This window comes from Vicia villosa, unplaced genomic scaffold (assembly GCF_029867415.1).
Source record: "Vicia villosa cultivar HV-30 ecotype Madison, WI unplaced genomic scaffold, Vvil1.0 ctg.002495F_1_1, whole genome shotgun sequence".
Taxonomy (NCBI): domain Eukaryota; kingdom Viridiplantae; phylum Streptophyta; class Magnoliopsida; order Fabales; family Fabaceae; genus Vicia; species Vicia villosa.
In genome coordinates this window covers 71,809-85,649 of record NW_026705947.1, presented here as the reverse complement: position 1 = coordinate 85,649, position 13,841 = coordinate 71,809, and the positions used below count along the sequence as shown (strand labels likewise).

The 13,841-nt window shown below is 34.3% G+C and overlaps 1 protein-coding gene and 1 non-coding gene across 2 annotated transcripts; one reads left to right on the top strand and one right to left on the bottom strand.

Moving 5' to 3' along the window:
* Window positions 1–1,784: 1,784 nt before the first annotated feature.
* On the top strand, window positions 1,785–1,891 carry LOC131638992 (small nucleolar RNA R71). The gene has a single exon (XR_009294822.1). It is a non-coding gene; the product is annotated as a small nucleolar RNA R71 (small nucleolar RNA).
* A 4,678-nt stretch (window positions 1,892–6,569) lies between these two features.
* LOC131638983 (gibberellin 20 oxidase 2-like) lies at window positions 6,570–8,192 on the bottom strand. The gene is made up of 3 exons (XM_058909509.1): window positions 7,613–8,192; window positions 7,200–7,524; window positions 6,570–6,983 (listed from the first exon to the last, which is right to left on the bottom strand). Exons 1-3 carry the CDS (start codon window positions 8,146–8,148, stop codon window positions 6,714–6,716), a joined length of 1,131 nt encoding a protein of 376 aa, XP_058765492.1. The 5' UTR covers window positions 8,149–8,192; the 3' UTR covers window positions 6,570–6,713.
* Between the last annotated feature and the right edge of the window lie 5,649 nt (window positions 8,193–13,841).

Sequence of the window (13,841 nt, the reverse complement as noted above, 5' to 3'; positions counted from 1 at the left end):
CGCGCCAGTTGTCATCTTCAAGAATTGGCGGCATAGGAATTCTTAGGATCTCAGTTTCCTTATTTGGTTCGGATTTTATTTCTTTGACACATTCGTCGATTATGTCAGCAGAACAGCATGTGTCAATTATAGAAGGTGCTTTTAGGAATTGGGAAAGGATGAATTCTATTTTCTCTTCTCCTACTTCGAAAGTAAGCTTTCCTCGCTTTACATCTATAATTGCACCAGCGATTGCTAAAAATGGTCTTCCTAATATGATCGGGATGTTAGAATCTTCTTGGATATCCATTATGATGAAGTCAGTTGGGATGTAGAATTGACCTACACGAACAGGGATATTCTCTAACATTCCTACAGGGTATTTGACTGAACGGTCAGCTAGTTGAAGAGACATTCTTGTTACTTTAAGCTCACCTAGATTGAGTTTCTTACAGGTCGAAAGAGGCATCAAACTAACACTAGCTCCTAAATCGCACAAGGCTTTCTCTATAATGGTTTTTCCTATTACGCAGGGTATAGAGAAACTACCAGGGTATTTCAGTTTTGGAGGCATGTTATTTTGGATGATAGCGCTACATTCAGCGGTAAGCGTTATAGTTTCGTTATCCTCGAGTTTCTTTTTGTTTGATAGGATTTCTTTTAGGAATTTAGCGTACGAAGGCATTTCAGTTATGGCTTCTGTGAACGGTATGGTTATGTTTAATTGTTTCAGAAGTTCTACAAATCTTTTAAATTGCGCTTCGGTTTTTGATTTAGCTAATCTCTGAGGGTAAGGAATTGGTGGCTTGTAAGGTGGTGGTGGAACATAAGGTTTCTCTTTTTCAGGTTCCACTTCGTTATTGCTCTCATCAGTCTTAGCAGTTTGTTCGTCAGTTGTTTTCTTTTGGGTTTCCTTTGGCTCTTGTTGTGACATGGGCGCGTTTTGAGTTCTAGGATCAATAGGTCCATCGTAATTCGTTCTACTTCGTAGTATTATTGCGTTCACATGTCCTTTAGGATTGGGTTGAGGTTGAGCAGGAAACGTGCCAGCAGGGGCAGCAGTAGGTGCTTGTTGTTGAGCTACTTGTGAGATTTGAGTTTCTAACATTTTGTTATGCGTAGCTAAAGCATCTACTTTGTTCGATAGTTGTTTTAGTTGCTCGCTATTGTGGATGTTTTGATTTAGGAAGTCCTTATTGGTTTGTTGTTGGGAAGCTATGAAGTTCTCCATCATGATTTCTAGATTTGACTTCCTAGGGGTGTTTTGAGCAGCTACAGGCGCTTTTTGGTAGCCAGGTGGTACAGCAGGTGCTTGTCCAGGCGCGTACAACGCATTGTTGTTTTTATAAGAAAAGTTCGGGTGGTTTTTCCATCCAGGGTTGTACGTGTTAGAATAAGGGTTTCCTTGAGCATAGTTTACTTGATCAGATGGGACTCCAGTCAAGAGTTGACATTCGGCAACTACATGTCCAGTCAATCCACAAATCTCGCAGTTAGGTGTTACAGCAGCAGCGGTGGCTGAAGGAGTGATGGTTAAGTTCTCGATCTTTTGAGTTAAAGCGTCTACTTTAGCGTTAACGCGGTCTATACCACTTACTTCGTACATTCCTCCTTTGGTTTGGGCTTTCTCTAGAGCGGCTCGTTCTCCACCCCATTGGTAATGGTTTTGTGCCATGTTCTCTATGAGTTTGTATGCTTCATCATTGGGTTTGTCCATTAATGCTCCGCCAGTAGCGGCATCTATAGTCATTTTAGTGTTATATAAGAGACCACCATAGAAAGTATGGATGATCAGCCATGGTTCGAGTCCATGATGAGGGCATATTCTAAGCATGTCCTTGTAACGTTCCCAAGCTTCGAAGAGTGATTCGTTATCTTTCTGGGTAAATCCGTTGATTTGACCTCTAAGCATAGCAGTTTTGCTAGGCGGAAAGTATCTCTCTAAGAATACTCTCTTCAATTCGTCCCACGTAGTTATGGAATTGGAAGGCAGGGATTGAAGCCACGCTCTAGCTCTATCTCTCAAGGAGAAAGGAAAGAGACGTAATCGAATAGCTTCGGGACTAACGTTGTTAGCTTTGAAAGTGTCGGCGTATTGCACGAACACAGATAAATGGAGGTCAGGGTCGTCTACAGGGCTTCCAGAGAATTGATTCTGTTGAACAGCTTGGACCAGCGAAGGTTTCAGTTCGAAATTGTTTGCCTTAATCGCAGGTGGTGCGATACTTGAATGCGGTTCAACGCGCGAAGGAGCGGCATAGTCTCTAAGAGGACGAATAGCAACCATCTCAAACTTCGGGATAATTTGATTGATTTGATCAGTAAAAGTCAATTCCTGATTAATAGGAATTGGTGCTACTTCGGGAAGATTGCGAGCTCGACGTTTGACGTTAATGAAACGTTCGATCTCGTTAATTCGTTGTATTAAATTCCTCCTTGTGAACGAGTATTTGGCATACAATCGTTCAGAAAGAAAGGGAAGAATTGTCCTAGTCTCTACGGTGTAACAGTGAGTTACGATATCGACTTAAATAGTCCCCGGCAACGGCGCCAAAAACTTGATCGCGACTTTACGTGTCTATAAATCTGATGACTGCAAGTGCACAGTCGTGTCGTGTAGTTTTAAAAGATATCGAATCCACAGGGACTATGAATCGATCTACCGTTATCTAAGGTTACTATGTAAAGCTAGGGCTACTAAAATTTCGATTGTTCCTATGGGAAAGTGAGTGAAAAATTAAGAATATAATAAAAGACAGATATCAGTATGTATTTCGTTTAACTTAAGGTGATCCGAAGGTCCATTGGCTTTTGCATAATTTAATTAAAAATCTTTACTAATTCAATTGATTAAAAATCCTCGTCTCAAACTTTCGCTCTGTTGATTTAGATTACTGTCCTAATCGTAATGTACGCTTTCGCCATCCCATTAGATTTTAGAAAAGCTTTTTGGAAACAACGTAATTAATAAAATGCCCGTTTTATGAAGTTGTTATCTATTTAAATCTCCTAATCTCAAACTTTCGCTCTGTTGACTCGGAACATGCTAATATCCCTAACGTACGCTTTCGCCATCCCGCTCGGGTGTAAAAACAATTTTTGAAAATAAATAAGTCCCAATTAGTTTTAATACGCTTTCGCCATCCTTAAAACTAATGTCCTATGTCTACTATCCAGTTAAAGATCTCAAACTTTTGCTCTATTGATTTTAACCTTTGACCGTCTTAACCCCTCAAACTTTCGCTCTATTGGTTTTAAGACTTGCTAATTAAATTAGACATACAGACCAAAAACAAGTGATAGTTAATAAACTATAATTAAGCCAATTTATTTCGGATCCCTACGGGTAACTTACTTTATATACCGATATCTTAATAATTTAGCCATACATATTAATATGGTTAAACATGCATAAATCGGTTCGGTTCATAATAATAGGCATATTAAATGGCATACAATATATCATGCAATAATAATATAAATTAAGGCGGTAAATAAAAACCTGAATTAAACAAATGGTAACTGGATCTTCAAGTACTGAACTTCCACCACAGGTTGGCTGGATCGTTCTTGGAAATGCAGTAAATAAAACAAGGAAATAAAAGCAATAAATCTAACGTAAGGCTAGATCTATAAAAAGTTCACAACAATTTCCAGTGTAGAAATCGTTGTGAGAAAATAAGTGTTTGAATGAAAGCAGAATAAAGAAATATGGTTCGCGGTACAATTTCGGCAGCACTTCGTTGGCAGGAAATCGGACTCCTTGAAAGTGAGGTAGCAGGTCCTATTTATAGGAGAGGTTTTGCTGTGACGTTGCGTGAAAAGTGGGGATTTTGCAGACTGGGTGTGGAGACGTGCGTCTCCGTTTCTTCAGGAAGCAGCCTTGACTGACTTGAGACGTGCGTCTCAAGTGGAGAAGATGTAGGAAGGCTTGGAGACGTGGCCTTTGGAATGTTGGAGACGTGCGTCTCCACTTGCTGGGAAGGTTTGGGCCACGCGCCTTTGGTTCCATAGTGGGCTGGACTGTCTCTTTTGGGCCTTTTGGGTCCTAATTGCACCCCTCTTTCACTTCAGCACTCTTTTTTCATCTTTTAGGCATAAATATTGGTCATTTAAGCTCCATTTTCTTTCCTTTTCGCAAATAGTCGTAATTAGAGTGTAAAACCTGAAACAAAGCAAATACTCGCGTAATATCATAATAAATTAACATAATAAACGGAAAATGCTATAAATATCTATGGATTTTAAGCTAAATATACGATATAAAATCGTGTTATCATTATTGAATACCATATTGTGTATAAGGGGAGCTTCATTTAAATTAGTTATAATAACGACCGACTCACCTGGCTTGTGATATTTCATCTTCAAATAGACCGTGTAGGCCACTATGTCAAATGTCGTAAAAAATAAACTTCCTAGGAAATTGTTGTAGACATTTTTCGCAGGGATGACAAGGAAACATACTTTCGTCTAAATGAGACTGGTAGATATATAGCTCCACATGGATTGGTAGATCTATTCGCACGACTTCAAATATTTCACACGATGTTCAAACTTCTTGAAGACCCATAGGTATATTCGATCACATGAACTTCTATCTTTGATGAGAAACCTTGATACTGAGTGATTGACTATGACGACAATTATGACTAGTGGAAGCGTTGCATCAGGAATTCCATTCAACTTCTCGTGGTCTCAAAACCCTGGAATATGTCTATCTTCCTTTTGTTTTTGGATTGATCCTGATGATTGGAATAAATTTTCAAAAGATCCAACACTGATTGAATCACTAACAAAGTATAGGAATATCTGGATGTTGGAAGAGCTATGGCTTTTTCTACGACTTGATCGAGAGTCATGTTCTACGTCTAAGCACAAATGTTGTTGTGATTTGTGACTTTGGATCAAAAGGAATATGATTGTGGAAAATTTTAGGGATCATAAGTTGATTCCAACAGACAATCCCACTGTTCCACTAGAAAATTAAAAATGCTCGATGAAATGGTGGAAAAATGTCTTAATGCGGTGAATCGAATCTACGTCATGACAATGCTTAATAAACCTGCAAGGTTAATGTTCTAAAATTTTTTTTTTGTAAGCAAGCTTCATTAAAAGAGAACAAACATTCTCGAACCCGATTACAAAAGACCGAGGGAGAAACACTCGGAAAAGAAAAGATTACACACCAAATGAAACCTAAGACATATAAAACAAAGGGTTTTTACAAAACTCGTAAAAATTACATTTGGTTTGTGTAATATTCCCGATAAAAGACCACCTCCAAAATATAGTTTTGATGTTCCAAACAACATCCATAACGCTCCACACGTCCTCTCTAAAAACAACTCCATTCCTAATGTTCCATAAACACCAAATTGTTGCTAACCAAATAACTCCTTCTTTTCCTTTTTTGACCCGCTTTCCTTTACAAAAACCACTCCACCTCAAGAAACTATCCAAGAGATCAACCGTTTCATAACCTCCAAAATCAATCCAACCGGCCACTTCCTTCCAAACTAAAGCGGCAACTTGACATCCCATTAACAAATGAAAAGAGGATTCGGGGGGCAATTCCACATAAAACACAAGAAAAAGAATTATGGAGAATACCTCGAATAGCAAGAGAATCTTTAGTATGAATTTTGTCAAGAAAACACCGCCATCCAAACGCTTTAATTTTGAGAGGAACATGCATCTTCCATATAAGACTAAAAGCCTTATCAAAATATTCGCCGGACCAAAAGGAACAAAAGAAGAAGAGAGGAAATCACAACAACCCCTAACCGAAAAGGAATTCTCCGCACTATCGTTCCAAACCACCTTATCTTTTTCATCCAAACTCGGAGAAAAAAGGTTCAACTTGCCACGTAAAATAATCAAATCATCGGCTAACCCGGGGCTGTTCGAATTTGAAATTCTGAAGTTTTCCCACTCCCACACCCAGGGGCGGAACCAAGGCCCAGCCAGCCCGGGCAGGCGCCCGGGCTCAACCCCTATTTTCTTTGTACTCCCCTAATTTAATACTCAATTTTTAGATAAAATTAGGGGTAAAATTAGGGGCAAAATTAGTAAAAATAAGGTTTGAAAATTAAAACAGATGAATAATAAATTGTGTAAATTTTTTGCCCAGGCTGTCTAACTCTAAATTTTCTGGCTCCGCCACTGTTACCACACCTCATTCACCCAACCCCCTATACTTCCCACCGAGGCATCTTTCAAAATGGATGCTGAAAATAAAGAAGGAAAAATAACCCGCAAGCGTCCACAAGCCAACCAAGAAGAATGCCAAAAACAAACGGAGAAGCCATTGTTTAAAGAGAATGATACCTTATTAGCGATAATGTCCTCGAAATTCCCTTTGACCAAAGATGCTTTATACCCTTAATGTTTTCAGTGGAGTGATCAAAGTTGATGATTAAACTTCTATCTTTATAATGGTCGAGCCAAAACACTTCTCAGTCAAATTTTTTTCCAAATAATATTATTGATCAACATAACATAATTCTAAGAAAAACGTACTCATTTAGTTTGTGCTCCATCACAGTCCATACAACAAATTAAATTATCTTGAAAATTGAAACCCAATATTTTTCTATAGTACTTGAGAAAATAATATAAGATGGTGACTAATAACCAAGGTACATAATTTATTAATTGACCATTATACAAACCATATTGAACTATGGTTGACACAACATGTCTTATTATCTATTATTCATTAGCATCAAATATCAGTTGGATGCCTCAGAAGAGCTTTGCCAAGCTACAAAACTGTCAAGTGTGTGAGCATCAACTCTTCGAGTCTTCTGTGTAAACTGATACAATTCATTCCATGTGTAGTCAGGATATTTTCTTGACTCTTCTTTTCCCAAAAGCTCATCTGGAGGACTCACAGTTTTGTCTCCTCTTGGATTCACAAAGAAAGTCAAGGACTTCCTCTCCACCTTGTTGCTAACAAAAACCCTATGGAGACAACTCTTGTACAATCCATTGGTCAATGCCTAAAATAAACAACAAACACATAATTAATAAGTTTACATACATAAAATGTATAACTGGTTTTCTTGTAGTCAAGGAAATACATAAAATTTAAATTTTGTTGGACTATCAGATCAGATCCTGATTGAACGGTCACTGATATCTCGAACACCTCGAATGTGTAAATGCGTGTTACTTTCAACTAATAAAATATAATGATGTGATGTAATATTACGTACCATGAAAGTGTCACCTATGTTGATGACAAGGGTGTTAGGTTTTGGTGGAACAGCAAGCCATTTGTTGTCAGCAAAAACTTCTAACCCTCCAACTTGATCTTGAAGGAGAAGAGTGAGAGAGATTGGATCACAATGAGGGCCATTTCCAAGTGCACCACTAAGGTTTGCACTGCAAGGTGGATAAAAGTTGCATCTCATCATTGACACGGCATCTTCGAAAAAGCTTTGATAATGGTTCCGATCCACACTCAGACTAATAGCCAATAGCTCAAAAAGCACCTTGGTTAACTCATTCATTGCATCACAATATTTCTGATACACCAACCTATTCAAAAATCAAAATATAAACAATGAGCCTATTTTTCAAAAAAAAAAAATATAGAACTTGATGGAGTGAGGTTCATAGTTCTTACCCAGTTTGTTGAAACGTTTTCCCTAAGAGAGAATCAACAACATCAATAACCTGAGTCTCATTTTTGCTGTTGTGATTGTACATGAAAGTGAATGTCTCTTTCCATGGCAAAACAGTAGTATACCTCTCTGCATGAGCAACTGAGAAACCAGAATCTTTCGCTATAGCTTTGATTTTCTCGTCCAACGGAAGCTTGAAAATGTTACCGGTTTCTTGAAGAACAAGATCGTTGAAATCTACATCCACACCAATGTTGGTGACTTCAAAGGCACCATGCTTTATGCATGCCTCTCTCACAATCTCTGCAGCTTTGGCCATTGCAGATTCATCATTCTTGATGAGGCCAATGTCAATGAGTGGTAGTTCAATGATTTCTCCACTGCTTTTGACCCAATTCTCAGTAGGCCAAATGAACTCTTTCGGTACTTTTCCTTCTTTTGCCAATGAAGTGAAGTCGAAAAATTCGACCTTGTTTTCACCTTTCTGGTCCTTTGGTGGAGGGCAAAAAGGAAGGCTAGGAGTGGTGATTGCTGCCATTGGAATAGGTTCAGAAAAGGTTTGTAAAGTAATGATAGTTTTGATGTAAGTTGAATTTCCAAGAGCAAGAGCAAGTTATATAAATAATTTTTATGGATGCATGAAGGGACTGAATCAGGTATTGCATAAAAACAAGTTTTGACGAGTATTGTTCTTGCACAAAAGCAAGATATAAATACTATTTTCATTCCAAAGAAAAGATATATAAAAGAGAATGTATTCAAAAGTAATAAATGTTTTTTCTTTGTTGTTAAAATTGTTCTTCGATTCAATTCAATGTAACCAGAAAAATTTATAGAATTCAGTGAATCATATTGGAATTTAGAAAACTAAAATGTTAGTACTTTATAAATATTTTTTGAAAATATAAGTTACTTTATATAGATTGGACACAATGAACCTTATTAGACATGTTTCGTTTTTTTATAAAAAGGAATTACTGTAATGATATTAATTTATTTAAAAATTAGATTTAGAAATTATTTTGAAAATAATCCACGAGGTTTAAACTTAAATATATTTAACAAAATTTATTTATTTTAATAAAATTTAAATAATATAATTTTCATAATATTTAACCTAAATTATGTACATAAACAATGAATTGTTGTGATATTCGAAGTTTGATATTGCAACTTTAAAAAATAAGTTTGTATTTCATCTAGAAACTATGCAAAAAATTTATTAATATATTTTTAATAATAACTTTTATATTATATAATTATATTTTTTTTACTCAATCTGTTATATTTAATAAACATAATATTTAAATAGTTATAGAATAATAATAACCATATTAAGTATTATTTATTTTACATGTGAATTGAATATAAAATAATATTTATCTGATTATATATTCAATGTAGTCAAATGATTTATAAATTATTTACAGTCAAATAATTGAATATGTAGTCAAATCATTTCAAAGGAATAATTGACTATATATTCATCAATTTATGGCAAGATGATTTCTATAATTTCTATCTATCTATAAAACATTAAACATATATAGTGAAATAAAAATTATTCAAAGGAACAAACTACAATACATTTAAAATTTTATAAATCATAAATATGTAGTCAAATGATTTTCACTTGTGCATAATTCTAGTACCTATCACTTATCTATCTAATTAGTATTTTTTTAAATAGCAAAGCAATATCTTTCTAATCAATATTTATCTTAGGTTTAATTTCTTTAACATTTGTATACTGTTAAATCGTCAATATCTCTAAGTTATGACTAATATTAAAATTTAAATTATCCTCGATAACGATAACATCCGAATATAAAATACTGTAAAATAGTAGTAATTATTATGTTTAGATTAACATTATTATAGATTTTTATGATAACTATTTTAAAGTAAATTTATTTGAAGTGAAATGATATGTTCCATTTTTTCAATAGCTATGAAATGATGTGTAAATGACAATTTTTATATCTTTTAAGCAAATTTTAGTTGTCAGCATAACCATATAAATTTTTTAGCAGATTGTATGTTTTTATATTTTATGGTAGCATTGAACCAAAAATTTTGAAACTAAATTTAGTTTCCACAATTTTTTTAAAGAAAGTCTTTCTTTTAATGGATACAAAGAATTTAAAGAAACCAAAATTTAATCAAAATTTAAATAATTATAAAAAATAACAAAAACTATTAAATTTAAATAAAGTCATTTTAGGCAACTGAATATTATTTTACAAAAATATTCTCTAAGATAATGGTAGAAACAATATAAAAAAAATTCAATAACTTAATACTCAATCAAGAGATAGGTAACATATAATTTAATGACTTAATTGGTTATTTTCATTTTTTTGTGTGTGTGATAAGATTTATGTTCTCACAATATTATTTTTCTTTTTTCTTAAATAAATTTTTAACTTAATTTTTGAAAAAAGGTAAAAGTTATAACAAGTTCAAATGAAAATAATGACCCTTTTTACAATTGGCCTAAAAAAAACTAAAATATAAATGTTTTAAGGTTACATGATTTGAGCCATGTGATTCAATTCATTCATACATTTTATTTTATTTAGATCATGATTTAAGAGCTTGAAATTTTAAAAAGAATTACGTTCATGATTCAAATAATATAGATACATGATTAAAACCATGTTTATGGAATTAAATTATTTAGGGAAATAATCATTATTTGAATCAAGGATAATGTTGATCCAAAACATGTTTTTTGAAATGAAATATAGAGAATTCATTGTTAATTTGATTCAAAGTATGATGAAATAGTTCAGTTAGTATCATTCTTATTTTTATGTTTTGTTTAATTTACGTGACTTCTAATTTGATTAGCTATTATTTCAATTTGTGGAATTCGCTTATTTGAATAAAACAATAGCTCGAGTCATCCTCACATTCATTAAATAAGATTTGAATCCAAAGTCAACATCTTGTGTGTGTCTTGAATCACAAGTTAGTTTCTATGAAGATGTTGGTGTGTTCGTTAATCGTTCAACAAATATATGAGAAAACTCAAAGCAATAAATTTTGAGTGAGTTAAATCTCTGTAAAATGTTGAATAAGTCATCCAAGTTGATCAAAGCATAAGTTCAAGCAACGAACTGGCTAATCATTTCTGAATAAGAAGACACAAATAAAGATAATCAGAATACATGTCATTCCACTTCATTAGATATCTTGTTAAGGAATGTTCGAGAATTTCTCTCAAGACGTGCAAAGGAAGATGTATCAAATCAATTTTTTTGATCGTATTGTACCTTTGTTATAAGTTTTGTTGTGTACTGACTATTACCTGTTTTGGCTTAGAAAAATTAATTGAAAACTTTTTGAAGTTTGTGCGTGAGTTTCCTTGGTACTATTAAGTTACTACCTTACTTTTACAGCTATTTGTCACGCGTTATTATCATTAACACTTCAGATGTCGATCTTTATTACCTGAAAGCACATAGATCCACAACATCACATCCATGATGAGGTACTTGACGTTGATGGTTTTGGCATGATTTCGCTCGCCGCAAGTGTTTTTTAGGGACATGTTGAAAGTATTTGTGGGTAAATATTTTCGGTAATATATCGTATCCACAGGGATTGGTTAATATCACTGCCGTTCTATAGTTAATTATTTTGAGTTAGAAAAAGTAATTGGATTTGTTTTATGATTCTAATATTGTCAAATCTAAATAATAATAAGAATGCAAATAATGAGAATTTGTTAACGATTAAGGAAATATGTTGAGCTTTTAGGGTTCATCAACCTATTCCTATACAACTTATGGATTAATTCACAATTGAACAATCATTTGAACTATTATCTTCACTTATCCTCAAATATGATTCCATGTCTGCAAACCACATTAGATAACTTTTACCGGTATGAGATTCGATCTCTCCAAATATCAATAACGATAATAGTAATTAAGAACGATAATTATGAAAACCCAATCACAATTCCATCTCTGCAAATTGCAATTGAATCAATATAGTAACCTAGGGCAAAAGTAAAAATCCTCTCTTTCGATCAAGGATTCAACAATGATGTAAATTAAAAGCAAGGTTTCTTATTGATAATAAAATTCAAACAATTGTTCATAGGAAAGAATCAATGGTATTGTATATTCATGGGTTAACTACTACCTTAAACTCAACAAGAGGAATTTAGCTCTCCATAGACATGAAGAACACACAAGAATTAATGGAGGGATTCATCTTCATCAATGGAATGTCTTCGATTGGTAAAGAATTGGCCTTCAATTGTTGTTCTTGACTGCAAACTCAGAATGCTCTCCTAATTTCGCTCACAAAGGATCTGCCCTTTTACTTGGAAGCTAGGGCTTTTATTTATAAGTTTTGGGCTTTTAACGCCGAGGCCGCGGCGCAGCAACGAAAGTGCGCGGCGCGATCACAAAAAGAGACTTTGGCGCGGCGCTGGCTAGAACTCCCGCGGCGCGCCCTTGTCAAACTTCATCTTTTTGCTTTGCCTTTGATAATTCCAGCTTCCTTTCCTCTTCATGTTTTCCTAAAGCTCCAGTTCAGCTCTAAACCTGCATCAACAGTACCCACAAGTGATTCGATTTGCTTTACACATGAACTAAACCTTTTCAGTTCAATTCTCACTAAAAACCTATGGATCTATCACAATTTGCATTAGTTTAGAGAAGAAATCTCTTATATTAACACATGAATTTACCATTAATTTACTCCTAACAAACTCTCCCCAACTTAGAGCTTTGTTTGTCCCTAAACAAAATTACTTACCTCCAACAAAACATACCAACAGTCATGCAACAAGTTTTTCAAAAAGGTTTCTCAAGTGGTTCAATTTAGTAACCAAGTCAAATTACTCCTCCTTTTCCTGCAAACTCAGAATATACACATGAAACAAATTTTGAAAGCAAATTACCTCCAGAAGTTCAAAACACTACACAATTGTAATTGAATCAGCACTAATCACTCTCATCAAAAAGTATGATGACTAAAAGAGGGGTTAAACACTCATCCAATCAATTAAATCAACAAAGATCCATATCATACGTTCACCAAATTGTTAGCATCAAGTCTTGTGGAATCTGAGCATCAGAAGGTCTTTCTAGGGTTGTAATGTGGTTTAGATTCAAAGAAAAGAGGATAATCTAGGGTTGTTCCTAATCTAGGGAAGCATCCAAATCATAACTCATTCCTTCTTCTCTATACTTTAATTCTCACCCATTCATCTTTTTTCATTCGTAGCTCAGTGTTTCTTTTTCTTTGTTTTTTCTTCTTTTTTTTTTTCAACAACTGTTTAGATTCAAAAGTTGTTCTTTTTCAACAATTTTTTTTTCAAGATACGAATTTCTTTTATCCTTCACAGATTACTACCCGTACTTACTCTTCTTTTGATTGTGACTCTCCCCAACTTGGAGATCAACCAGTATTTAGATTATATGAATGCTCCCCTACTTTCTAAAAAGGTCAAAGAGAAAACACATCACCAAATTTTATGGTTGATGGTCCAAAACAAAACTTTTTATTGAGATCAAAACTCACCAGGTATTTTCCTAGGTGCATATTATGATGCTTATCTTGATCTCGGGCTCAAAGAATGGTTAGCAAAGGATCACACTCTCACAGAAGAAATTAAGTTTTACGTTAAAATAGGCTAAAAGAACTCTCAGATTCAAACAAGCGCCTAAATCACTTTCACAGATTTCCACAAACGATGCAACAACCGGTTTAGCATGATACAAACAAGTCAAAACAATTGATGGTCTCCTGCATATAGTAAACAATGGAAAGATTTCCTCATAATGGTTAAGGATAAACCGATCCAATAAAATAGTGTACCATAAAGAACTTCTGTTAAGAATTTACTAACAACCTAAATTTCATGCACACATTAGGAGTTTGAGTTCAAAAATCCATACCTGCTTTGTTACTTATTGAAAAAGAAAGTGAAAACTGAATTTTTTGAAAATTCACTCACTACCACTTTCATGCATGTTGCTCCTTTGTCGGTACTTTGCTTGAGATTTTCATTATGCTGTAGAAACTACTCATTCTAAACTGGGGATAAAAGAAACAATAAACAAAAAATTGAAAAATGCAAAAGAGTAAATCCACCCCCAAACTTGAACTAAACATTGACCTCAATGTTCCAGAACAAGCCCGAGAGGGTTAACTCACAAGGGGTATTGCCATATCAATTGCTTCTTCCTAGCTTTCACCAGAAAGGTC

What these genes read in the sequence shown, in the direction of transcription:
- LOC131638983 (XM_058909509.1), bottom strand. Translation starts at nt 8,148, where the DNA reads ATGGCAGCAATCACCACTCCTAGCCTTCCTTTTTGCCCTCCACCAAAG. An exon ending in AAAACGTTTCAACAAACTGG is followed by an intron (nt 7,525 to 7,612) that starts GTAAGAACTATG and finishes ATTTTTGAATAG; the next exon opens with GTTGGTGTATCAGAAATATT. An exon ending in ACATAGGTGACACTTTCATG is followed by an intron (nt 6,984 to 7,199) that starts GTACGTAATATT and finishes TGTTTATTTTAG; the next exon opens with GCATTGACCAATGGATTGTA.